At 37.0% G+C, this 27,299-nt stretch overlaps 1 protein-coding gene across 1 annotated transcript; it reads left to right on the top strand.

Moving 5' to 3' along the window:
* Positions 1-1,974: 1,974 nt before the first annotated feature.
* Positions 1,975-27,076, top strand: LOC309439512 (janus kinase and microtubule-interacting protein 2-like; the record flags this gene model as incomplete). The annotated part of the gene is made up of 6 exons (XM_082052179.1): positions 1,975-1,998; positions 5,188-5,265; positions 6,840-7,043; positions 21,651-21,716; positions 24,534-24,651; positions 27,069-27,076. The coding sequence occupies 6 exons, from the start codon at positions 1,975-1,977 to the stop codon at positions 27,074-27,076; spliced, it is 498 nt and encodes a 165-aa protein (XP_081908305.1).
* Between the last annotated feature and the right edge of the window lie 223 nt (positions 27,077-27,299).

Genomic DNA, 27,299 nt, shown 5'->3' with positions numbered 1-27,299 from the left:
ACATTGTATTTTACAGCGCAGACAAAATTAGACAAAATTTAATAAGTCAGACTGGATGATTGTTTTGGCAGTTGTTTAGACTAAAGGAAATTTCAAACAACTCCACTGCCTCCTCTCAGATATCCCTCCAAATAAGGGCCAGACAGCTAGCTTCCCGTGTACATTCCTATAACTCCTTAATTAAAAGAAACTATCATATATAATCATCTCATAATGGGATCTTTTGGTAGAGAAATGGTAGTGCAAACATAGATATGATGCTAGTTATATTCACATGTGCTAACTAATCACACTTGGTGTTTATTTAGATCAAAACTGTTACACTCAGCCACTAGAAGTCATATTTTGGAAATCAAGCTGCCAGGCAAGGAAAGTTTCTGGATACTGCTGGCAAAATTCCAGAACCTTATTTTGAATGCTACAACTGATAACAAGTCCTAAATAAATCAGAATCAACATTTAGATTAAGCGTATAATTCATACCTTCAAAAAAATTGGACCTCTAATTTTTGCAAATAACCTTTCATTTGCAAATATTGAGGGCAGCTGCGAGAGATGCTGAGGACTTCCTATTGTTGTTGAAGGGTTCAGAATTCTCACTGTCTTGCCAAATCCTTTAGCAGCTGAGTGGCTTTCCTTAGAAATATCTTCAGTCTGTCACCTTCAAAATGAAGAAAAGAAAGATTATGAGAATAGGATCACTGGGGAATATGGAGTTCCTGTTCACTTTTTTTTCAGCTCTATACAAAGCTAAACCTACTAAGTAGATGAAACAAGTTTCCATTTTTATCCACCAGCCTCTTAAATAGTGGAAGGTCCAAAAGGATGAATTCACATTTTTCTTATTTATAAACTTATGTTTGCACATTTCCTATCTAAAATCTTTGGTTAGAAAAAAAAAAAAAAAAGTCATTAATTCCTTTGAATTTGAGCCCGAATGAATTCACCAAAACCCTAAGTTTAAAAACTCAGTGTGTAATACCTACCAAAAGAATGAAATGGGTGTAATCTTGTGTTAATAAGCAAAACATTTGAGGAAAGTGGTAAGTATCAGTGGCAAAGCTGCAGTTGGCCTCAGTGGCAGCTGGTGCTACAAAAAGAAGCATTAGTCTAAACTATATTCTGTAAGCTAGTCATTGACCCTTATTGTAAACTGATAAGGAAATGAAAGAAAACAATTCAGAACTGAGCATTCCTATCTATTCCAATAAACTTAAATACTGAATATTAGTATAATCCTCCTGATGGTTAGGAATTAGGCAAGAACATTCTATCCATGCATTTAACTATTACAATATGTAAATTTACCCTTGGAATGCAATCCCCCTTCTTCTTAAATCTGATTGTTTTGTTTCTCACCCGAATGGTAAGGGATTCACTGTAGCAAACACATGAACTTCCATCTGTCTCTCCATTTTATTGTTCCCTCTACATTACCAATGTTTAGAAGTGAGCCTCTTCCCACAGAGGGTGCAGTAAACTGTGCAAAATAAAGGATCAAATTTACCACCTTGTCTTTTGTTTAAATTGCCATGTGGAAAAATGTAGGACTAAAATCATATGATGGTTTTGCAAATCAGGACATCAAGTATTGTGTATATCAAGTCAGAAACAATCAGGTTATTTTTGCATTCTTCACCCATGTCTATTTTGTATCTTGAATTTTGACTGGGCGGCAGGAGGGAACCTTTAATTTATTGTAGGAAAACAGCCTCCACTTGTTAGCCTTTATTATGTTTCTACAGTCCTCCATTCTGCCTATGTTTTCACAACTTGTTTATTCATTAGCATCTTCAAAGTGAATATATAGTATGTTGCAATCATATGCCTGGGAGTGTTTGCAACAAACTTGCAAAATGTTCATTGCAAATTTCCAAAAACTCTTTTTTAAAAAATACTTTATTTTTTCCTCTTCACACGTTCATGTAGTGGTTAAAACAGATAGAGGGGACAGAAGCTGCACTGACACAGAAGATGTTAGACCTGGAGAATGAAAAGGTAAGGGGCAATAACTAAAAATATAAACCTTTTAGCTAAAACTTATGTCAAGGGGACATGTATAAACTTCATCAAGGGTTGATTTGCTGCCTTTGTCTGCTTAACAGAAATTGCTTCATGGTAATATGAAGGTTCCTAGAGGTTCCTAGAACAATGTATTGCTTTTATTCTTTAGGGTGGGAGCGAGCTGTCAAAGCTATATATAACAAAAATGGCAAAATATATACAAATTAGGACATGAAGGCATAACTTTACAGAGCATATTAACCAAACAGTGTCAAATTGTCTTTGTGCTTTCTCTGTATATTAATGTGTCTGACAACAGCATCATCTTTTTAATCCTGGGGTCATGTTATTTGAATTGTCAAGGATATTCCTTTGCTCTCTGATATTCAGCTTCTGGACAAGCTGCAAAGACCTCTTACTCCAGACAAACTTTCTTGCCCCAGAGTCTTCATGCCTGAAGACAAAATATTTTCTCAGAAGCAGTTCTGCCTTGCATAACAAACTCAGTGCTATCCCAACCTTATTTTTCCATATGTTGAACAAAGAGTTTTGGCATGAGTGTTTGATTTTATTGGTTTACCATGCATGCCGTGCTTTGCATCTTCAAATGACTTTACAAACACTGATTAATCCTCACCACACCTTTAACAGGTAGATAAGTAACCAGCATTACATTCATCTTGACGAATGGGAAACTGAGACAGGGAGGTTAAGCGATTTGCCCAGGGCCACTGAAGAAGTATGCATTTGGGCCACAGTCAAAAAAAGAAGCGCTCAGACTTTGTTCTCTGTTGAGTGTAGCCCATCATGCTGGTTGTGCGTTAGCACAGGCATGATTTTTTCCAATTTAGTATGTATTTTTAACTCTCGTTAAGGAAAATTTCAAAGGCTTTCACGAGGGAAAGTGCCCACAAACCCTAGATTCTTTTGTAAAATGGATTGGAAAACGCTCATTTCTTTCTAACTTGGTTTATTATCTTCCCACTTACTACCTGTGATGTTTTCAACTCTTACTCTGGACAGCCCTGTGTCCATTTGTTTAGTATAGCAATCTGAGAGTCTGCATTGCTGATTGTTGTGTCTCCTAAGACTCAATGGCGAAATGAGTTTAGCAATAATATTCTAGCATGCTACTTTCAGAATAGCTGAGCACTGGTTTAGTTGTCCTGGAATCCATGTTAGATGTTTGTGATCCTATTCTTGTTTTCTCCCCTCTCCTGCTTTTTGTGGCCAACTTTTACAATAGCTTTTGGAGAAGCAGCTGCATTGCTATTCTGGGATCTGTTGGTAGCTCTGACCCTCTCTATAGTCTTGGGCAAGTCAGGCTATTTCTCTTGTGTGAGACACTTGTAAGCACATTAGGACCAGGCCTGTCCTTTACTATGCATTAGTCTTTCACGATAACCATGTAGCTGTTGCTGTAGTCTACATAAGAAAATGCCATCTGGCTAGTCAAGGTGGGATTCAGTTGCATACGGTGTCTAATGCCATATTACATTCTTCAGAGTTCTGGAGATGTCCATGAGGGGTTGAGAAATATGTCCTACAGGACCTATTGGAGATCCCTACCCTTCTGATCCAGCAGTTGAAGTAGCATACCCTAAAATTACTATAAGAGCAATAAATGCCCCTCTGTGGGTAACTCAATTCCAGCACCAGGATCAAAGCCTGACTTAAACTTTGGTTCTACATTCAACATTAATTCATAGGCAATTAAAAGAACTCCAAGTTTACAAAAATACTGAATAGTAAATACTGAATAGTAAATGTTATAAATGTTACTGCTGTCATTAATTATGAGTCGTTCTTAAAATGTGGGAGGTCATCCATAGTCATTTTATGTTCTGAGCCCCTCCCAGGCAATAATTTGCTGATCAGAATGGATTTGGTTTAAACCAGATGATTGGAATGAGAATTCATTATCATGTTTCATGCTCAGGCAAATTCCATGCTGGTGCTATACTGACTGCTGACAGAAAAAAGTGTTGGAATTCCACATATATGTCTGAAGGTAAAATTTGGCCAAATTTGGGGCAAAGCCATATTCAATAAAACTAACCAGACCAGCAACATTTGATTTTTTTAATAAAAGCTACCGTTAATCATCTTAAGAACACTGTGTACTTAATTTGGCATTTATTCTCTATTTGAGGAAATCAAGAGTTTGTCGAATAGTAAAAAGAATGATGGAAAATATTAAATTCAATCAAAAGGCTTCTCTGCTTTCTGGACTACTACTATTCTTTTTGAGCTTGAAAACCTGCCTAGAAAGAAAAGCTAATAAAATCAATTATTTTATATTTTACTTTCTATCATCCAAAACATTTTAAATGCATGTTTTGCAAGAGCACCGTCACCAATCAGATCTTGCTTGACTATTCAGACAACCATGCAAGTGTCCACAACTTTCCTGCAACATTATGCTTTTGGATACTGTGCCCCACTGAAACCTCAGCCTGTGTTAGATATGTGTAAATATATATAACTATGAAAATTGGTGAGTTTGATTTTAAAAACAAAAGCAAAAAATCCGTGTAAATCCTGTAAAATGTTGAAGACTTCTTCAGCTAAAGTCACTTAACCTCTCTGTGCATCACTTTACCCATTTTGAAATGGCTTCTTACCTTTACAAATCGAGCACTGAACTTTTACTCCCACTGCACTAAAGCATCAGGCAACGTTGCTGCAGAATCCAGCTAGGACCCTGCATGTTCTGATTTCCTGCCTAGAAGAACAAGATAGACAACACAAATGACGGTTTCCTCATTATTTCCTTTAGAGTGCACATTGGATATTTACAGAGAATCAGTAGAGTGCCCTCATTTGTGTTTCTTTCTCCCCTCTCTTGGCCTGCCCTATGCAAGTGACGATTGCTGGACCACATGCATGCACATTCCCAGTCATCTTTTTGGCCATTGTGTGCATGTCTGACAGGTCAAGGCAGGTTTGTACACTGGTGTAGAGGTCTACAATTTCTAGGTACAACTCGTTAATAAGATAGACTTATTTTAAGTGCTAATATTGTAAATTTGATATTCTGAATATCCTTAGGATGAATGTGGTCATTTGCGATAGATGTTCTTTTGCTTTCAAATGGAAAGCTCACATTAAAATGATGGCATTTATGATTCTTCATTAACTAGGATAAAGAACAAATACTCCCTTCTTTTTATTATTGCTTAGGACCTGTTCAGTAAACAGAAGGGTTATTTAGAGGAAGAACTCGACTACAGGAAACAAGCTTTGGACCAGGCATACATGGTAGGAAAAGAACAGTAATTAATTTTTCATGTTTGAACAGATTTTATAAAATACAGGGGTTCCTTTATCTTTTAATTATAAATACAGAGCTGCTTTTGCTTTTTTTTTTTTTTTTTTTTTCCCCAGAGTAGGAAATCAAATATTGCTTAAACAGAGACTTAGGAAATTGATTACAGTATTTAGAAGTATAATGTTTTTGTATTGCTTTTTTTTTGTTCTAAAATGTGTGAACATCTTGTTAGTACATCTGGAATGGGAAGGGCTTATTTATGTGTACACACAACCATGGCTGGTAAAATACACCAGAAATTACTTTAGAAATTTTCCAACGTTGCTTTTCCCTAAGCATTTGAATATTACTGCTGCTAACCTATCCTATTTTCAGAATGCCTGTTCTTCCTATGTGATTCCTTCCTGTGCTGTCTTAACCTTAACTTTCCTAGTTTTCAAAGGAGAACCTGCAACCTTGCCTTCTCTCAGGTTAAGCAACAATTAGAATTATCTAGAAATTGGTGAAACTGCACACCCAACTTTGCTAATAGTGAATCTTCAGGAAATAAAAATATTATGCTCTGAAGAATAATGAATACATTGTAAATATTTCTTATGAGGAAACTGTTTTCAGAAAAAAAAAGCAAGGTCTAGTGCTCAGAGCAGATAGCAGAGATAAACGCAAACGGGCTCTATTTATAGCACTGTGACCTTGGGCAAGCCATTTAACCTCTCTGTGCAGCTGTTTATGCAACTCTAATATGGATAGAATTACCTACCTCACAAAGGTGTTATGAGGGCTAAAGGAATGCTAAGAGATGCTCTTGATCCAAATATTGACAGTCTGGATGCTGGTTTTTAACAGGATCCCACTAACCCTAGTGATCAGAGAAACGATTCTGTTCTTTCTTTACTCTTGGGAATACAGTTCTCCATGTGAATATGAAGTTCTCCTGTGGTCTCTGCTTTGCAAAGTACAGCAGTTTTGGTCAGTGCATGAGAATCGGGTTAGGAATCTGACAAATGGCAAGAGACTGATGAGGGATTAGTGTACGCAAATACACAAGCGTTCCTCTCTTCATTGCTTGTGGCAACTTGGAACTAAGCCAGTGAAGTAGACAATGACAGGACAATAGGGCTAGAGAGAGTGAGACAGTAAGATTTCTGTTGTTCATAGTTCTCCCTGTGGGCTTTTTTTTAATAGGATGGCTTAACAATTTAGTTGCAGTTGAAAGGAATCTGTTAGCTTGCATTAATTTTGTAATGTTCAGCATCAGGTGTTAGGGTTTTATCAGACATTGAACGCAGACCTGCGATTTGAATTTTTCTTATATAGAAGAAATCAATCATTTACTAGAATGGGAAGCATTGCCTGGGTGTAAATCAGTGCCAGGAGGCCACGTGCACTCTATGTGGAATGCTCCTCACTGCTCACGACTGTTGCTTTCTGTCTACCTGTGTGTGTCTGTCCTTCCCTCCTGCCTAAGGCTTTGCTTGCTAGCCTTCTCCTCTAGCTGTCGGTGGGTCCTTTGCTTGCTGGATTCAAATGGCAGCCTGTCTGTATGTGATTTGGGTTGCATTAGAAAATCCAGGAGCTGGAAGCCACGCTGTATAATGCCCTGCAGCAGGATCCAGGAAGGTGGGCGAGCGAGTCGCTGACTGAAGCCCAGCGGGAGGATTTGCGAGCTGCAGTGGAGAAGGTGCGGCGGCAGATCCTGCGGCAGAGCCGTGAGTTTGACAGCCAGATCTTGCACGAGCGAATGGAGATGCTGCAGCAGGCGCAGCAGGTAATCCTGGTTCTCTCTCCTCCCCTGTGTTGGTGTTACCTCTGTGGTTGCCACCACTGCCCATACAACAGCATCGCTTCACCCTCACCTTGTCAAGTTACGCTTAGTCTATTCTTTGTATTGCTGCCATGTCAAGGAGACGAGCAGTGTCAGGGCATGGTACACACACAAAACGAGTCACTATCTCACTGTAAGGTCCTGTTGCACAATCTGTTTCATGTGCATACAATGACACAGTCTTCCACAGGACTGACTCCACGGGGAGCTTGTTGCAAGCTTAAGGCCTAAATTAGAAAAAGCCAGAATGGAAGGTTTTAAGATTGTAACAGAAGCAGTAGTTACAGGAATCCCAGTGTTTTATTCTCATTCCCTCCCTGCCCCGCCCCCCTTTATTTCTTTTAGCTGTGAAATCTTCTAAAATTAAAACAAAACAAAACAAAAAAACAAACAAACAAATGAAGAAGTTATAGGAAGCCATTTACAAAGCTTCCTGCCTTTAAATTAGTTTGGAAAAGCGTTGTCTGTCTAAAACGCTTCCTTAAGGAGAAATACTGACAACTTGAGTTCAGACAAGGTCCTGGTAAGTGTGGTAATTATTTACTGAAGAATCATTTGGTAGGATTATTAGTTTTTCTGTGCAAATATTCAGGGAAAGAAGAGAGCTGAGTGTCTCAGGGTGTTAATTATTCCAGCAGGAATAATAGATCCTGAGGATTTTAGTTTCTCTCTATAGTAAGCTCTGGAAGATGCAGTGAGATGTCTTAGATCTTGAGGACTACCCTCCAGTTGCTCTAGCTACTATCTGTACAAATCCAGAATCACATACTTTAAATAATAAACTCTGCTAGACACAGCTCTTGATTTTTTTTCAATGGGTGTCAGATCAATGATGGCGTACAGAAAGCTGGAGAAGGTAGGCAGCAGCTGGTGCTAAACATATCAGAAAGAGAGACTAGAGTAAATATATGAAATTTGGTAAAAAAAGGTGTAGATAAAAGTTATTAGCTTATGTTATTAGTGTAGTGAGATGTGGCTTGGGTTTTTTTGTTTGTTTGGTTGGTTGGTTTTTTCCAGTGTCTTAGACAGTCTGATTTCCCAGCCAGACTGCTGGTGTTTATTTAGGACAATAAAGCAATGCTTTCCAGTTGAGTAAATATTATTTATCAGTGATATTTAATGGACATGAATGATGTTGTGTGTTGACTGATGCCTCTACATCTAAATAATGTACAATTTCAGGTTTTTACATCAGGCTAGACATAGTTTGCTCCTTTGTTTCCACCAGGCGTGTAGTTAGATGCTGTTTGAAGGATCACTATTGTCTAGGACCTTTTTGTGACCCTTATTGGAGTGTATTTTGGGGGGACACCTCAGCAGAGCTTCTAAGTTAGGCTCATATAATATTGGCAAATAGGAGGCAAAAATAGGAAGAGATTTGTAAAGTGAAACACTTTTCTTGAGGACTCAATATTCATAATAGCTGTGTATCAGGGGTTTAATTTGGACTATGTTCTGTTTGGTCCCATGAACTACTCACTGTCAGTCAGAGCACTTTAGGTGCAGATCTGGAGCACATCTTCAGTTTAAGTCCAGTTCATGTATTCATTATATTGCTCCACAATTTAAAGCTAAACATGGTGAGTGTGGATGAGAACTTCACCCCTACTCTGAACAAAAATGCTAGTGTAAGCATAGCCTCATTAGCCCTGTATGTTCATGTACTTGTCTCCAGTTCCATTTTATAGTCTGTTATTAGAGTTTTGTGTTGAGCCCACTTCATTAGACATGCTAATGTTACAGCCCTGCAGGACATGTTAAACTGAATTCTACTAGTTAATAATGAGTTGAGTATTTTAGTCACCAATTTGCCCGCTCCCTCTTGGTAGAAAGGAAAAACAAAGGCAAAGTTGGTAGTTAGTTTGCCTGGTGTGTGGACGATTAGCAGACTGCATTTGAAAACCTTTTCGCAGTTGTTTTCTTCTTGAAGGTTGTATTTGTTGGTCCTTATGGGACCAGTTGTCAACACTGATAACCTAGTAGTTGTATGCAAATGTCCACATCTTAAACAAAAAAACCTAGATCAGTAGTGTCACAGTGCTTATTCTCATAGAATTACATTCATCTGCACTAAGAGATGGAAGCTGAAATGCTGCAAAAATAAGAGCAAATAAGAGTGTTGGCAGAGTCCTTAAGGTATGGATGAAGCTGCCATAAGTATAGTACATCCCTAGATGCTACAGTAAATGAACCCCCTCTTTTCTTGATACATTTATGGCCTCCACAGATTTTGCTGACATTCTGGCACTAGCAAACACCTATTACACTTTTATTCTGGGAAAACAGTAGTCTGCTCCTGGACGTGTTTGTAGGGTCTGCAGAGCCTTTACAGTATGCACCACCCTTCTTACTTTGCTGAATATGGAGAATGATATGACATCATGGAGAACCTCAGGACTTAATACAGAATGTCCTTGTTGCAAGCACTCTTGAACTTTGCCTGAAACATTAACCATGTATTAAAGACTCTAAATTCTCTGAAACTCTGGAAGTTTGATCATCTACAGAAGGCCTGTTTCTTTGCTTCCATTACCTTCTGGTCTGCCTGATACAAGGGCTTAGAAAGAACAATTCTACTTATGCTGGCAGACTGGGTATGACCTTCTCTGAGTCAGAGTTTCTGTGTCAGACATGTGGAGTGGGTGTCCAAGAAGATCTGATGATGGAGAAGGAGAAGTCGAGTTCTCTCCTTGTTTTTACATGATCCTTGACCATACTACAGGATGCAGAAGTGTCAAGGCATGAGATGAATGCTGCAGGTAGATCTGCAAGGTTTCATTATTGGAGAACTGCTTCACACAGGGACTTTGAGGATTTAGCTTGTGAGGTGCTGGTTTTATAGAGCAGGTAAATGCTCCTACTTGAGAAAATACACTCTGAAAAGGACAGGGACTTGCATAAGAGGTGGGTAAACTGTTGTCCAAATGTGAGCCTGTGCTGCTTTGTGTGCTTCTTTGTCCAGACAGAAAGCCTTAGTTTTTAGCCACTGGGTATTGATTTTGTTCCAGTGGAATAAATGCATTTTAGGATGTTAGAGCCTGTTTTATGTTGGCAGGGGGCATGTGTGGCCTCGTATTATTATTGTTCATTAGTATTTGAATGGAACCATTCATGTACACCACTTGTGTATTAAGGAAGCAGGCCTCTGTGGAGCCAAATTAGACAGGCTGTGTGATGAGATCTGCTTGCTAAGGCATAGAACTCTTTTATTAAACCCAGAGTGTAGCATGCAGGTCTAGGGGAAAGATCTTCAGCTGAAGCATATTGACAGTACTCCCTTAAAGTCAGAGAAGGTGCTTTAATTTACACCATCCTCCCAATTAGGAAGGAGGCAAAATATGTTAATTAAAAATCTGTCATGAGCAGCTTGTGATATTTGCTTCTAGCCATAGGGTATGTGCAGTTCAACTGCTATTCCTGAATACATTCCCATCAAAAATGTCTCATTGTGCTACACTGTTATAAGCTTTTGTAAATCAGTGTCTGGTTTATTTTTAGCAGAACTTCGCTTAAAAGTAACTTTTGTGCTCTAGTCAGTGCAGTGACATGACTTTTGTGCATTTTGGAAAGCATGAAGATCATTACTAGCAGGTTCTGTTAAGAAGGGTAATTATTTGTGTGTATATATATATATATACACACATATATAACATGCTAAGCCATTTCTAGAGAGAGAGAAAAATGTGTTGATGTAGCTATAAAAACCATCTCTGAGAAAAAATATTTCAATTGGAGCAATATGTTTCTCAAGTAGTGTTATCAACTTCTTAACTAAGCAAACTCAAAAAAAACACCCCACAACCCCCCAAAACCCCAGCTGCCCCAAAAAAACAACACAAGAAATCCACAGAGCATCATAGTTAAATCCCCCTAAAAATATATTGTGATTGTGTTATCTGATGAAATCAATGAATATTTAAAGGTCAAGTTATGTCTTATATAAACCAAATGGGATCCAACTTGAAATATATTCCTGTTGGTTTGACTGTATCTGCTTCTGGACTGAAAAACTGTAGAAAGTGATCAGAACCGGGCTTTAAATTAGGATAGCTTAAATCAAATTGCACTGGCGGCAGTATTCAAACACAAAGAAAATTTATAACAGAAACAGAGTTTATTCTGATCTCATTTTAAGTGATTTGAAATACAAAGAGAAGACAGAAAGTCCTTGAAGGACAGCAGATTGACACATACTCAGTTGCAAAAATGGTTGCTGCCAATCAGAAAGGATATGAGACAGATTTTATTAATGCAATCCAGTAACTTCCAAGGGCAGTCTTATCTTCATATAAAATTGTAAGAAAAAAGAAATTGAAAAGATGTTAGTTTTTTGTGTCACCAAAAATTTTTTCTCTGAGTTGCACAGTAGTAATGTACTAAAATGGGGATGTTTTATTCTGAGTTAGTATATTCTTGGGTGGAGCTCAGTTTTGCAAAATAAAACAAACCATCACTTCAGTTCTAGACCTGAACATAATATGTCTGTGGAAGGCATCCAAATTGCAGCTTTAAATAGTTGGAATGTAGCTGGAATGTTTTAGGCACTACAGCATTTAGTCCTATGACAAGGTTGGATTATTCATCGCTAATAAAAGCAGAAATCACCACTTTCTTGGCACATTTTACTAGGAGAATGCATAGGACAATCATTTAGGACAAAACAGGTATAACTCAAAAACTGACCTCTATACGTCACTGCCATAGAGAAGGATTCACTGGAAATGTACTGCTTCAAGCACTTTTTCCAAGGACACCAAGGAGAAGTCAGGAGCAATGATGTCTTTTTTCATCCTGAAATTTCAAGATATAGCTTGAAATCAAGAAACAACAAACTAATTTCCCTCTCTAAGTTTCTTTGTTCCTTTTTTTTTTTTTTTTTTTTTTTTCCCTGACCTGAAAACCAAGTTCTTACTGCCTATAGATCAAACAAAGCAGTAGTAGATGTTACTCCTCCATGAGTTCTCCCTGCTCTCTTGTAGGTAGGGCACCTTTTTCACCCTAGCAGAATAGTTTGTTTGCAAATCCATAAGACTGTATGTCACTGTATCTATAAGATCCTATTGGATCAGCCTATTGGAATATAATTTGAGGTTTCACTGGTTTTGTCTGAAAACCTTTTTTTTAAACAATTAATTTGTTAATATGTTAATTGCCAATGTGAAGTAGGAGCCTGAGATTTAGCACTTGATGTACTGCAGATGCTGAGATGAAGTTTGGATGAATCCAGCAGTTGATCCGCTCCCCTTTGCTGTATAATCTATCATGGTTGATATACCGTCCATTTTTCACACAAGGTTTAATATTTCCTACTGGAAAGAGTCTTGGGGGAGGGAGGTTGCTATACTCAGAGTACCTCATTGACAGGCATGAAGAGATGTTGTCTGAAATTTGTCCTCTTTGGCACATTGCCTTGTGTCAGAGAGGACAAATCAAAGACATCACCTCCTCTGGCATGTTGCCTTGTGCCAGAGAGGCTGGCTTGGTCAAAAACTCACAGCTTTGACACACAATTCAGAAAGGTAGAAGTATTACTACTAAGGTTACTTACACAATAATATTAATAATTGGGTCAAGTCTTAGATCATTTTACATCCAAATCTATATAGGTACCATATGTTTTAATGTTTGCATTTTAAATCTGAAGTGCTAAGATGCCAGCAAAGTTCATCCCCCCCATACTTCCATATAGCTGTACATGAATAGGAATTCATAGGGCAATCAGTTATATTTTTTTATTTTTGTAAGTACTAATGCCTGAAATTGAGAAATGTTCTGTGCTTTGCTGTTCAATACGTAATAGATTACTGTTGATAATGCATTTTTTTATGTTCATGAATTACTCTTAAAGGCATCTGCTATTCTATCTGTCAAACTGCAATCTATCAAGCACATCATGACTGGGTTAATCATAGTTGACCTTGGGTATTGATTTGTTATGCAGGAGTGAATGTTGAGTCTTTCAAGACATCATTGCTATTATAATGACAATATCATAATAAACTTCTGTAATTTCCCACAGATGACATGCATGGCAGATGAGAGTTAATTTTAGTTATTTCTATATGTTTATTTTTCAATATTTTCTTATGTATGTTTTGCGTATATTTAGACTTCAGGTCTAACCACGCCTGTTTCGCTAACTGCCTCAGTGATGCTACTTGTCTGAATAAGTGATGACAGTAGGACTGGTGTAATACCTGCAAAACATATCTGAAAAGTCTGCTCCTTTTATCTTAAATGAGGTGTGATTGAAATTGTTCTCAAGAGCAACTGTGTGTCTTAAAGTAGTATTAGAATCGAGAAAATTCTGGTCTGATGTTTGAATGCTGAAATCCTCTGATCTGAAATCATGAATACCCTGTGTTTCTTAGGAAAGGCCAGTGGGAGCTGAGGAAAGGCAAGTCTAAAAAAGAAAGTGTTGTCATTCAGTATCAACTTATAAAAATTATTATTTTAAGCTAAATGCATTCATTAAATTCACTGATTTACTACTAAGAGCAATATGATTGAACATATTAACTTTCGTGCTGAGAGATGCATCAGTGCAGCTCTAAAAGAGTCATTCTCCTCAGGAAGGCAAATAAAGAAATGACAAATGCCTAATAAAGATTACCAAGAACAATTCTCCTGCTTCAATAACAATTAACTAGATTATCATGTTTGAGACTGCATAACACAGAAAGGAATGAAATTTTTGCCTACTGTGTAAAGAAAGAACTTAGTGAGAATCAGAGGTATAGTATAACAAAAATGTTGTATTATTTACAATATTAAACTGGATGAAATTTATATTAAGTTTTCATTCATAAAGTAAAACAAGATGGCAACAAAGATAGCTTAAGCTAATGCTGTTACAGTGTGCTTTCTATTTTCTTATGATCATTATGCAAAATCACATTCTACGAAAATGAAACTAAAGGAAACATCTGGATTCCTGAGTCTGAACCCCTTACAGTAGCAGATCCAACAGCTTGAGTAAATGCATGTGGCAACTACCTATGCAAATTGTATTGTAAACACAGTAGAGGGCTATTAAAATGCATTACATTTATGAAAAAAAATCAAGATAATAATATATTTATTTTCATTAAGGAATTTTATCCATTAGTTTAGTGATTTGAATAATAGCTAAAGTAAATCAAATTTATATTAATCTTTGTTAATTTTATACATGTAACATAGTTACCCTGTTCACAATATCAAAGATATTACATACCTGTGTCTTAACAGTGTTGAGAAGCTGCTTAAGATAATGATGTAATGAAATACTATTGATTCTTCCCTTTGTCAGATAAAACGTTTCCCTTGCTAAATTTTGCTGCAGAATGAGATACACTCTTGATCATAAGCTGGCTTCAAAGGTTCAAAACATGGTTCATGTCTGATATAGTCCATCCATAGTGTCTATTCTGTAAATATACATCAGCCTGAACCTTTCCAACATTTCAGAGCCGAGGCTCTAAGCAGCTTAGCAAATCCTTCTTTGTCTGCTTTGTGCTAAAATTATCAAATTGTTTCCTTGGATGTGCTGATGAATGTAAATCCAATAAAAGTGTGTCACAGGAACTATTAAGGTGATTTCCAACTGCCTTGATTACTTGTGTTTTCACAACTATTGTAGCATGGCAAGGAGCATATTTTGCAGCTGGATAAATTGATGTTCCTGTTGTTGCTGTCAGTAAAACAGTATGTTTGTTGGAATGGGCTCTTTACTTACACACTTATCTAGGGAACAAGAACATCAGTTCTGCAGCTTGACACCTATATGAAGGAATGTGGTCATCATTGTCTGGTAGATGAAATTTGTCACTGAAGTTCCTTTCCTGGCGGTGTTTTCCCTATTTGGCAAAATTTGAGGAATGACATCATCCAAAATTTTGTTGGAGGACTGTGAATGGCTGGCTAATGGTATGAAAGGATTGTGGAGGACAAAAGGCGTGGATGAAGAAGTCCACTTCATCTAACAGCATCACTATACAATTAATGGAAATCACTGAAACTCTCAGAATCTGTGTTTTCTGCTAAAAAGGTATCTGGGAGATGAGGTCAAAAAAAACAGAATGTGTGTAAGGGACCGTATAATTGCACAGAGACACAGTCCATTTCTCATCAGAATTAGTGGTATCATGAAAGAAAAACAAAAACAAATGAGGAAATACACACATTTGAGTAGGTTGGAGGGGGAAATTTGGACCTAGCATTTTAAACTAGTAGGGCACTTCATTACATTTCAAATCAATTTTCTTTCTTTGTAATCCTGAAGTTCCTCCCATGCCAAACTCTCAAAATGATGACAAATCATTACTTGGCTGACTTATTTCCTCCAGCAGAAAAATGATAGCTCTGAGACTGCAATCTGGGGCTCACTGAGCTTAGTGAAAGGATTTCCATTTATTTCAGTGCTCCTTTAAATTAGCCACTATATAAATGGAGGTGGTACTTAATGTAGATGAATTGCTATTGTAATACAAGTGAGGCACACATGCTTCATATGTACTGTGAGGGAATGTAACTAAATTTTTTTTTTTCTTTTTCAATAGAGTAATTTTTTTCATTTTAATTAAACCATTCAATGATGTTAAGTAATGGAAGTATAATATTATAATTTCCACTATCAAGTTCATTATTTGTACTTCTTTGCTCCATAACACAAGATGAGTTTTCTAAGCCTGTGTTATTGGAATTTCTGTGTTAGTGAAAATAGGCACACATCCACCATCATGCTGTTTGCATTTCACTTAAACCTTGTCTCCTCAGATGTCCCAGAGATGTGGCTTGCAATGTTGAGGTTGCACCATAGCCACAGGAGCCACATCATGCTAAAATTACAGAAATTTCCCTTTTGAAACTGGTATCTATCTGGTTCTCCACTGCCAATGCATTAATATCATTGCATTTGAGCTGACCTCTGATTTGATGAATGGTCTGCAAGGAACCTGTTGCCTTTAACTCAGTTTTTAAAACTGTATTATCACTCTTTTTGTACCTTTGTACAAGGGATTAGTGAAAATAATAAATGTGCATCTCGGGCTATCTAGGCTTTGGCTGAGTTTGGATGTATTTGGAAAACAAAAATCTCTAGGAATCTATCCAGCTGTCAGGAAAACTGAGCTGTAGGTGCAGAGACACCTGAATTGGTGACACATAGGTCAACATAATACCTATAGAGCAATGCTCCACGCAAACTTGGAGCCTCAGCTTCTGGAGGAAGGTCAGAACTGCTGTGAGTATTAATGTTATGTAGTCCCATCTTGTGTCTCAGACCTCTGTCACCTCAGAAAGGAAGAACTGACTGCCTTAATTTCCCTACCGATACTGCAAGATATACTCTGATGGATCCAACTAAATACTTCAATCGCTTAAGTGAATAATTGAACTTCAAGAAGTGTATCCTGTTTCCCAGAAAGGCGAACTTCCCTTAATGAGGTGAAAGGAAATGAGGGTTATGAGCATTTAGGAGGAATCTTCCAAAGTTAGGAATCTTTTGCTGAGAAATATGTTTAATTTCCCGCTTTTGGGCAATCTGACAGCCCTTTGTGTTTGGGAGATCTTCAAGCATTGGATCGAAGGGGCAGTATATGGTCACTGCGGTCAGTGAACATATAATTTATACAATTGCAACTGACTGATGTTAAACCTCCCTTTTACGGCTCTGTTCAGTGATGTGATAACTAGTGCCATGGTAGGGGTTCTTTAGCAGACTTTCAGTCAAATGCCTGTCTTCACACTACAGATTTCCAAAGGAAATGTATGCATTAGCTGCCTTAACTTTCTGGATGCTCTCTCTTTTACCTAACTATTAGCATTTTTAGACTGTCTATTTGTGTTATAGCTGTGCTCCCTACCTTTGTATATATAATAGATAAATAACTACTATCAAGAAAAAAATTATAATGGAACTTAAAAGTCTGTTCAAATTGCAGTTAAATAATAAGTAAGGCATATGTTGTACATCTTTAGCATCTTGGTTCTGTAGCTGTCTGGAGATGCAAATGGTTTCACAGATGAGCCTTATTCCTGGCAAAGCTGAAGCTTCTGTTCCAGCTGTAGCTTGGCCAGCAGAGCCATCTGCTGTTAACTCAGGACAGCAGTAGGACCTTTTCAGCCCCTGCTGCTTTCTGTCTGCTTGCAAGCACTTCCTCAGAAGTGGCAGCACACTTCATTGCTAGCGGAAGGATGATTTATCAAGTAGGTGCCTGCGCATCCAAACCTCCTCCCATACTCAGGAGAGCTACATGTGCGTGAAGGTAATAACGGGGAGTATTTGCAAATCTATTCATCCATCACCCAGAAGTTTTGTGATGTTTTATTTGTTATTACAATAAAATCAATTACAAATTAGCATTCATTATTTTGGCAGCATGGTTTTGAATGCAGGCAAGGCAGACAGCGTTAAGAATCCATGTCTCCAATGTTTGCATTCTTCTCTTTCATGGTCGCATTCTCATTGCACTATTTTTGTCTGACTGTGTCTCTTTGTTTGCATACAGTAATTCCTTTGTATGGCCTCGTGATTTGACATCACAGTGTTATTCTCATGAATCCTGTCAGTCCTGAAAAAGGTGTGCTCATGTGACTGAGGGGCAGCTATTAACACAGAAATTGCTGGAACCCAACAGAACACCTCTCCATTTTGTCCCTGATCCTCACTCTGGTTTTGGGTTGTCTGCCCATATCTTCTACACCTCCTTAAAAAAAAAAAAAAAAAGAAACAAAACAAAAGAACGGCCTGTGGCTTTCATCTCAACCAAGATTTCTCAATATTTGAGAGCAAGAGATAGTAGATTTTGTTGCTTTCTCACATAGTTTTTGTGCAATTGAAAATGTGCTGGATTTACCCTGCAAGGTTCCTGAGAGCTTTGTCAAGGGCAGAGCTGAATGAATCATTTATAGCACAACTGTTATGACTCTCTGACACAGTAGGGAAAGCTTGACTTATTGATCACCCATTCATGCCACAAAGTGTGGAAGCAGGTAGAATTTCTTGATAACAATATAATAGTTCTGCATGATTTGTTGTCACTGTTATGCTTTTGCAAACATAAACAAATCAGAATTCATTGAAAGCAACCTAGTCAAGTGTAGAAAACCTGGGAGTGAGTCCACAGCTTCTTGATTGCTAATTCTTGCAAATAACAGGAAGAGTAGATAAAGATGAAAATGCTTATACTGAATCTCAAGCAGTCCTGCCTTTGGTCTTAATTAGTATGTGTAATTCATGTGTAATTTCCTTCTCAGTAGTTTAATACAATCTTTGACTGAGGAACATGTCTGGCTACTTCTAGAAGATACATTTTTTGTTAAAGCTAGGATTGTTGAATGTAGCTTAGATATATTTTTCAAAATTAATATTTTGGAAATTATTATCTTTGTATGATCAACATAATGCTGTAAAAGCATATAGGTACAATGGGGTAAAAGAGTTATTTTTATGTGTCAAACAATATATGCAAATGTAAATATCTTTTTTCCTGCCATTATATTTGTATATATTTTTATACATATATATTTGTATATATGTGTACATATTCTTAAGGCCATTTCTGCAGTTAAATGGAAACAAATGAGTTAAATCAGATTATTCAGGATGTATAAATAGCTGAGCTAGGCTGGTTATCTTCCAGTGCTGACCCTGTGCAGAGGATATTGATGGGAATAGCTACGCCCACTTCATCCTCCTGGATAATCCTCCCTACAACACTTCAGGGGAAAGCAAGTAAACAGCCAGAAGTAAACAACCCCAAGCTTTGATACCTGATGGAAAATTCCAGCCCATGGTTGTATTTTAGAACAAATTTCTGACCTGTCTAGCTTTGAACTACTAATTTTTGTAGTAAAGAAGTTGGTTACAAAATCTTACTAATTTGCAGTTTAAGTCTTCTGTCATTGTGATTTCTGCTAATATAAGGGGAATAGTAACTATTTAAATAGTAGTCACCTGTCTTCAACATATTACGCTTAGGCAGCAAGTTCAAGGTCTATATATACACATGTATACATGTAAATATCTGCCCCATGGACTATATCCACCCTGTATATATCTACCTTACTGACATAAATCTAGTTGTTTTGAGATTTTTTTGGTAGATTTTTCACTGCTAAGGAGTTCAACCCTGTGTATATTCCCTTTCAATTGCTATGATGTCTGATTTTTGGGAAAGTGTATATTTCTTTACCTTGAAGCTCTTCTTTATCTTTCATCTCACAAAGTATAACAATTACGATGGGTTATGGGTGGGAACTGGAAAACAGAAGCCTTGGCCTTTTTTTTTTTTTTTTTTTATAGAACTATTCTGAATAGCTGGAGTGAATAGCTGTAATTTTTTGAAAATATTAAGAATTCATAAGGGAATAATAACATCTCAATTTTTACTTAATTAACAAAATTCCTAAATCTGAAAAATGCCATCTTATCCTAATTATCATGTTATTTTATGAAAGAACACTTGCTGTAAACCCTGAGGTGACAAACCCACGAGATGTTTGGGGTTATTTTCGTTTTCCATTTTTTCCAGAGGGTAGTTCTCAGCAGATATTGAAAAAATATCTCGCATTAAAAATCTTGAAGGTGAAATTGATATTTTAAAATATTGCTTTTCTCCACTCATCTCACAATGGTCAAACTTTAGCACAGAGCATAGCAGAACACCCACAGAATTGAAGTCTGTCACTCAGATCTGGGATGTGGCTGTGAGTAGGAATCAGCATCACAGAAACGAGTAGGAGAGAAATAAGAGTGTAACCTGAGGGACCAGAGATCTCAGAGGTGATTACATCTGCCTGCTTCTCATCCTGTGTCTTCTTGCAGTGATTGCAGTATTCCTGGTACATACAGTATATAAAGATGATTGTTTGAAAGATAGACTTGCCTTGAGCATGAAGTATAAATCAATTCAAATGTAATAGGGGAAAGACGAAATTAATCCAGCTGTGTTTGGGGCATTTGTTACTGTCAGCAAAGCTGCATGCACTCATGCCACACCGGGATAATCTGGTTTGTGCTTTTCACAGAATCACAGAATCACTTTTATATTATTGGAGAAAATCTCTGAGCAATGCAGAAAGATACAGTGGAGGCCATTGATTGACTTATTCTGACTGCATAATATTCAAAGCAGTCATTTAAGAAAAAAATCTTGTTTTAAAACAGCAGCGACAATAACAAAGGTATTGCTTGTGACCTGACTGCAATATTTGTGTGGAGATGAGTACGTCCTAGGCAAGGTGAACTGCAGAGTGGATGTACCTCATCTTTAGGGTAGCTCCAGGTTAGCTTTGAAACATTCAAGCTGAAATCTGTAGTTTTCAAAAACCAATAGAAACCAATAGAAAATCAGCTGCTGCCTTGCTGTGACCGTTCTGGGCTGCCATGAGTTGGGGGTATTTCCCACTATTTGAGGTCTTTGAATTGAATGCAGGTAATTAATATTTGATGGCAGGTGATCACACATAAATAGTGATTGGATGTTGTTTTGAAACAGATACTATTGTTCAAATCAGTTTGGGTGTAATAAAATAACTTGGGAGTGGTGCAGCAGCTGCTATGTTAATTTTAGTGGCCTATGCATAGAAATTAGACTAGATGATTTATCTTTCAAAGTTCAGAAATTGTTAATAACCTCAACTATCGTAAGTCACACAAAGGCCAAGTAATCCTGAAAAAGCTGGTAGTGTAAAATTGTTCCTTGATTCCCAGCAGGAGTTAGTAGGAGATTCCAGGTTTCTGCCTGTAAAAAAAAAAAAAAAAGAGGAATAAACATACTAATATACTATACAATATACTAAAAGTGTAATAAAATGCATCTTCTTGATGTAGAAGCCCAGAAAAATAAAAATAGATAAATAAGGAAAAGAAAAAGAAAGGAAGTATAACTTGTAGAAAGGAAACAAGGGGACAGCAATAACATAGGACATGAAGACTCAACCACAGTCATATTTTTTGAGAACCTTTGTGAAACTGAACAAGGAAAATCCTTAAAAATGTGGAGAGCTGCACTGAAGGACACATTCTTTCTGATTCTGGTGGGAGGTGGCTCTGGCAACAGGACAGAGCTGAAGCTCTGGATACTGTCTTAGTGATTATATGAAAATCTGGGTGCTCTGTTTTTCTGGTATAGCGTGACTATGCCAGAAGCATAGTTATGTTTTATAGGAAATGAAAGTAGAGAGTTAAAATGAAATGTGGTGGAATAATCTGCTGACTGTCTGGCTAAGTAGAAAAAACTTCTGGCAGTTGCAGAGAAAGAAGTGTTGTACTTCTAAAAATTTTGGTGCTAATTGGAATTTTCTGTGTGTATATGTTAAAATTATGATTAATTAATGGTGATGATTAGACTTCCTGGTAGTAAACATGATGCTGGTTTAAAATGCCACATTTTCATGGAAACGTGGAGTGATCCTGCCATGAACATACCTACTGTAACTGTAAAGGAAGTGTTACATTAATAATGGGCATTTGCTGTGTTAATTTTTAATCTATTTCTTATCTTTTTATTCATATACTTTTCAAATTAAGTCTAATTATTCATATTTTGCTTTTTTCTTTTCCAGCGAATTCGAGAACTAGAAGATAAAATTGAACTTCAAAAGAGGCAACTCAAAGAAATTGAGGAAAAGGTAAATAAATACCTGGGGAATGCCAATGGATTGTTTTTCATAATAATTTATTTTTCTCCGTTGCATTGATGTTGATAGTACTTAATATCATGAAATCTATTTTAAAACAAAAAGATAAAATTTGTGTTCAAGTCAGTGCTGCATAAAATGAAGCTCTGTCCCAAATCTGCTCAAAATAATTTGCTATCTGGATTTTCTTTCAAGTACAGAAAGGAATCAAGAGGTCTGAAAGACACTGGGCTAAAAGGGGGGGATTTGCTGTGATTTAGATCAAGAAACAATATAAAGATTTGTCTCTGTTTGACAGAAGCAGTTAGCTCAGCCCTGTTCTTTGGATAACGTTGCTTTGCAAAACTTGCAAATACTGAAAATTTTTAAAAAGTTAGTGATGTGCATGTGGCAAACACTACAACCAAAAATATTTCTTGCTTTAAGATAGAAACAAGTTACAAATGAAAATCCAGAATCCAAATTTTCTCCTCTTTTGAAGAAGCTCTGATGGAGCATTAAGACAGCAAATGTATTTGGGTCACTGTGGTCACAAGCAAGAGGTGCAACAAGGTTCATGGACTGTGGACTGAAATGTTTCCCAGGTCTGTGGAGTTCAGTCCATTCTGCAGGACATAGGCTGACAACACGGTTTTCTCTAAGCTCTAGCAAAGTGTTTTAGTTATGTTGCTTTTACTAAAGCAGTGCCTAGATCCCAAGATGAGTCACATCATCTCATGTTCACATTCTCTGATATATATGGGTACAAACCTGCTGCTGGAGATGTTAGAGGAGATTTCATTGTTGGTTTGTTTGTTTGTTTTTCTTTTTTGATCAGAATAGGACAAAAGAGCAAAAGGAAGACTTTTGGGGAACTCTGAAAGGGAGTTGGAAGAGGCCAGAGATGCGAGAGAGGCTTTAGGGAGCAGCATGCTGGATGTGGGGAGGTTTCTTCCTTACCCTTCACTAATTTCACTTCCCTTCATCTGCTCTGAGGATGTTGCAGCCCCTCTGTGTCTCCCTCAGGGGGTATTGCAGCTCTAGCAGCTACTCCAACTCCCTCAGCAGCTTTCTTGGCCCCTTCTGCTCCTGCTCTAGTTTTCTCCCCTATGCAATACCTTATCCTGCACTTTTTGAACTGTGATATCCAGCTGGGTTTGCAGAAGAGCCAGGAGAAGAGCTGTGAGGAGCTGGGCTGTCTGCTGCTGTTGATCACTGTCACTGTACATCAGCCCCACTCCTCCCAGGCTGGGGCTAGTCTGTCTGTGTCCATCAGGGAGGCAGTGGTCCCTGTTTCCCCTAGTAGAGAAACACAGGCAGTACCCAGCCCTTAAAGAGCTCTTTTGCTGCCTTTGCCCTCTTCTGCCCTGGACCCCTTTTATACCTGAAGATGTTCTTGCTTAGCAACCAGTGATGTCTAAGATGCTACAGTTAACTCCTCAAGGGAGAGAAACCTTGAAGGGATAGGTGATATGTCTACATGTTAATTATTGCAAATATTAGTGTTTACTAATATTTGTGTTTATTTACTAATATTAGTGTTTACTAATATTTGCAATAATTAACATGTAGACATATCACCTATCCAGCTATTCTAAAATAACAAAATCTCTAGATATTAATATTTCCAAAATGTAAGCCTTTAATCATTGTCATTTGTCATTACAGTTTACAGAGAAGGTATGGGATTAGGCAGACTGCTAATTTTGAAAATGAAAGTTAGCATTGTCTGTGCTGATTCATCAGTGCAATGGATAGGGAAAAATATTGGAAAAGAACCAGCTTAATCACAAGCTTAGCAGAAAGCTGGTAATGAAGTAAAATGATTAACATTCTCTTTGCCTTAGTGTTTCATTCACAGGAGACCTCATAAAAGCTTTATCATTTTCTGTCATTCTTCAACTCCTAGATGGGTGGCAGGCTTCCTTCTATCTGTATTATCTTTGATTTTTTTTTTTCCTTGGGATTAAATCCCATTCTGAATTTGACTGCCTGAAGGAAGATTGTGTTGTCAGAGAATCAATGTATTATATACTTTGAATTTATTGTTCTTCTGAAGGTTTAATATGTTAGTGGGTGCAGACTGACACCTACATGCTGTTGATACTGAACACAATAATTTCTTATGGAGTAAACTCTTACGTTTCTGAAGGAAGGGCAGTACTTAGACCTGGGCCTCATTGCTGGTTATAGCTTATAGTTAGTGTCATGAATATGGCTTTTTATTTTCCTTCAGGAATGGATTCAATTTTAAAGTTTTATGTGAAATTCTGTCAAATAAGAACGTAAGAATGACAGTATTTTTACCCTATAGATTCTTCAGCAAAATGTCTTTCCTCTAAAGGCTATACAAAAGAATAATGCAAAATCTCAGTTTTATTCTACAAGTTGATACATGAGGAACAAGTGCTGTTTAAACACTTCATGCTGTTCTCATAACTGATTCTCTACCATTTAAGTTGCATTTAGTTTGTGGCCTTGGCTTGGTAAGTCTTTGTTCAGGAAAGCTTTAAAGTGTGTAATTGTACGTGCCTGCCTGAGTCAGAGAGCCGAGCCTGATATTTCTGAAGTTACATAATCCACAAATGTTACTATTTTTAAACCTTCCCTCAAATACTGAATTTTGTACCCTGTACCCCTTTTTAGAGTAAGATTGGTATACTGTATCTCTCTTTCAGATCAACTCAATTAATATTGATGTAAGACTAACTGCTGTAATGTCATTGGATTTCATATTACATATCTTACATCTTTTTTCTTTTCTTTTTTCCTCATTTTCTTTTGATCTTATGTTATAGTTTTTGTTCCTTTTTTTGTTTTTTTCACTAGCTTTCATTCTGTGGCCTTGATGACACAACTGAGCCAAGACGTGTGGTTGGTATTCTTTATATTTCTTTGTACTCAATTTTTAATTCTCAGATTTTGCCGTATTTTGAGAAACGTCTTTGTAAGACCCTGAAACCATGGGGGAGGGTACACTGGTTTTGCATGCACAGAAAGGAAGAGTCACTTATAAAATCCAACTTTGATGCCTTCAGTTACCTTCCTAGACTTCTGCAGAAGGTCATTGAGTTTTCAATGTGAAATGATTTTGCATTCCAAGATGCTGAGATGCTGACTGCACTAACTGCAATGGGTGCTTTTTAATTCTGCAGAGCAGATACATTTTGTCTAAGAGTTCAGGTACTGATGTAGGATCCTACCTTCTGTCATGCAGGATGGAGAGGTGGCGAACACTGTTTGGTTTTCAGTTTTGTTTTCTAAAAAGCCCTGTAAGTATCACTCATGCAAAAAGGGGTTTCGTTTTACTTCATTAAGATCCTTAAAGACATGAAATATCTTGGGAATAATAACCTAATTTCCCTTTTATGAGGTGATGTGAAGGTTGCAACGTGACTGACCCTCCATGTGTCCATGCAACATGCAAAGGGCAAGGATGAGAAACCTCGATGTCTATTTCCTGAGATGCTGCTGTCTATCCCACTGTCCTTTTCACAGTGTCCTGGTCCTTTCGGTTCAATGCAAAATACACAAGGAATTTCTTCTATAGCAGGAGCTATAGCGGCAGTGCTCACTTTTCACACTGAACGAGAAGGAAATACAATTTAGAAAATCAGTCCTAGCCCTCTTCTGTGGAGCAATGCATGTTGTACACTGACTTTCAGTAAGGATGGTAACTCAAATACTTAACTGTTAGAAGATTAAGCTATGGTTTAAAACTATTTAATATTTACACAGTAATTTTGTTGTTCCTGTTGTTGTTTTTGTTTGGAGTTTTTTATGGGTTTCTGTTTGTTTGTTTTTTAAACTGAAAATACACAATGTTTTTACCTTCATAATTTTTCCAAGTTTTTTTCTATGGAATCCGTTGTTAACTATGTTCATGGAATCTCCTTGTAGCAGGAGATGAGTTTAATCAATGCCTTTGAAACTGTGATCAAGTATTGTATGATGAAGAAACATGATGAAAATAGTTACTTAAAAAAGCTATTATATTTACCTTACATTAGGCTTGAAACAGTATTTTCTTCTGCCCAGATCACAAGTACTTCTGAAAAATCAGACCTGTACTGTCATAGGCTCTTTTCAGGGTTTATTCAGCTCCCAATACATTTGGTTATCATCCTTCTGTTGATGCTCTTGGGAACTCTTTCAGGTCTCTCATTATTAGCATTGCTGCATATGCTTTATATTTTGCAAAAAAATGATGGTAGGTGCAGGTGGGTGGAATGCAATCCAAGGGTATTATTGATTTGTTACAAGTGCAGTAGCTCTTTTTTCAATGCTAGATGAATGTTGAAAATTACTTGAAATAGAGCAATAATTTTGCAGCACTTTGAGCGTTCCTTCTGAAATTTCCTTAATTTTGTCAAAAATTGAGCACATGTTTATAGAGATGTGTAGAAGAAAGGAGTGTTGTAGTACGTTATTCACCTTACCACAGTTTGAGTTGACTTTTCTGTTCTGTGGATATCAGAAAGGGCAGATGCTACTTTGCTTACTGTAAGTTGGAAAGAGTAATGTTAAAGCAAGTCATCAAACTATTGTCTTTGAGTTTCACCTAGCTTTTTTACTCCAGTCCTGATTAGAGGTGCTAACATCTGGATGAGCATATTTGTTTTTAAATACTGCAAAAAGTATACTGACCAAGTTTAGGGACACTTTATAAGCATTCTATAAACTGAGATCACCAGCATTTTTTAAATTCCATTTAAAATATTTTGAAATACTGTTATTTCAAACATTTTTTCGAGTTCAAAACTTAGGTCTGATCTATCAAATTCCATGATCATATACCTGATAGTATTATGGGTCCCCTTTGAAAAAAAAAGTTACAGGTATAATTATTCTCCAGAAAATACATTGCGCTGATGTAACCTACTACTCTTCCCGTCAACAACAACTATTTAACCATTAAATTCAAGGTTGGTGACAAGCATTTTGAGGGGATAACACAGGGATAATGGCTGTGTAGCCATACAGCTACTAAACTCTCCTATTTTCTGCAGTGCACATTATATTGTGATGCTAGTGTGGAGGGTAATTCCCTTTAACTCATCTTGCCAGAGGTGAATCTGTCTATGGTTAATGTAAGACAGCAAAGTCTCTTTTAAGAGACTTAACTATAGTTGGAGTCTTGAACACTGTTCATTATTTCAACGCAAATGTGGTTTATTGATAGTAATGTTCATTCTTGTTATTTTGAAGCTAATATAAAACTTTGCCTCTGAATTTAGGGCTGGATGCCAACACTTATTTCTAAATTAATGTCATCCATCTAAAGCTCAGCTGACCTTTTTTTTTTCTTTTTTTTTTTTTCTTTTTTTTTGTTATTTTTGTTTTCTGTTTTTGTTTTGTATACAGGCTATTGAAAGAATCTACGGAGTGAACAGCTGAGTCCACATGCAAAAATATAGAAAATAGTTGTTAAGCAGCTTTAAATTGGTGCATTTTTTCATAAAACAGTTTATGTAATACTTGAAGCTGCAAAATATTTGAATTTAAAATTAGAGACTTTTTAAAGGTATAGCTTCAAGCTGGAATGATTTGATAATCAAGTAATGACCAGCACAACATAAACACTGAAAAAAACCT

This window comes from Streptopelia decaocto (assembly GCF_964273445.1).
Source record: "Streptopelia decaocto genome assembly, chromosome: 4".
NCBI classification, from domain to species: Eukaryota; Metazoa; Chordata; class Aves; order Columbiformes; family Columbidae; genus Streptopelia; species Streptopelia decaocto.
Note: the sequence above shows the minus strand (reverse complement) of the source record. Positions and strands in the feature narration are given on the sequence as shown.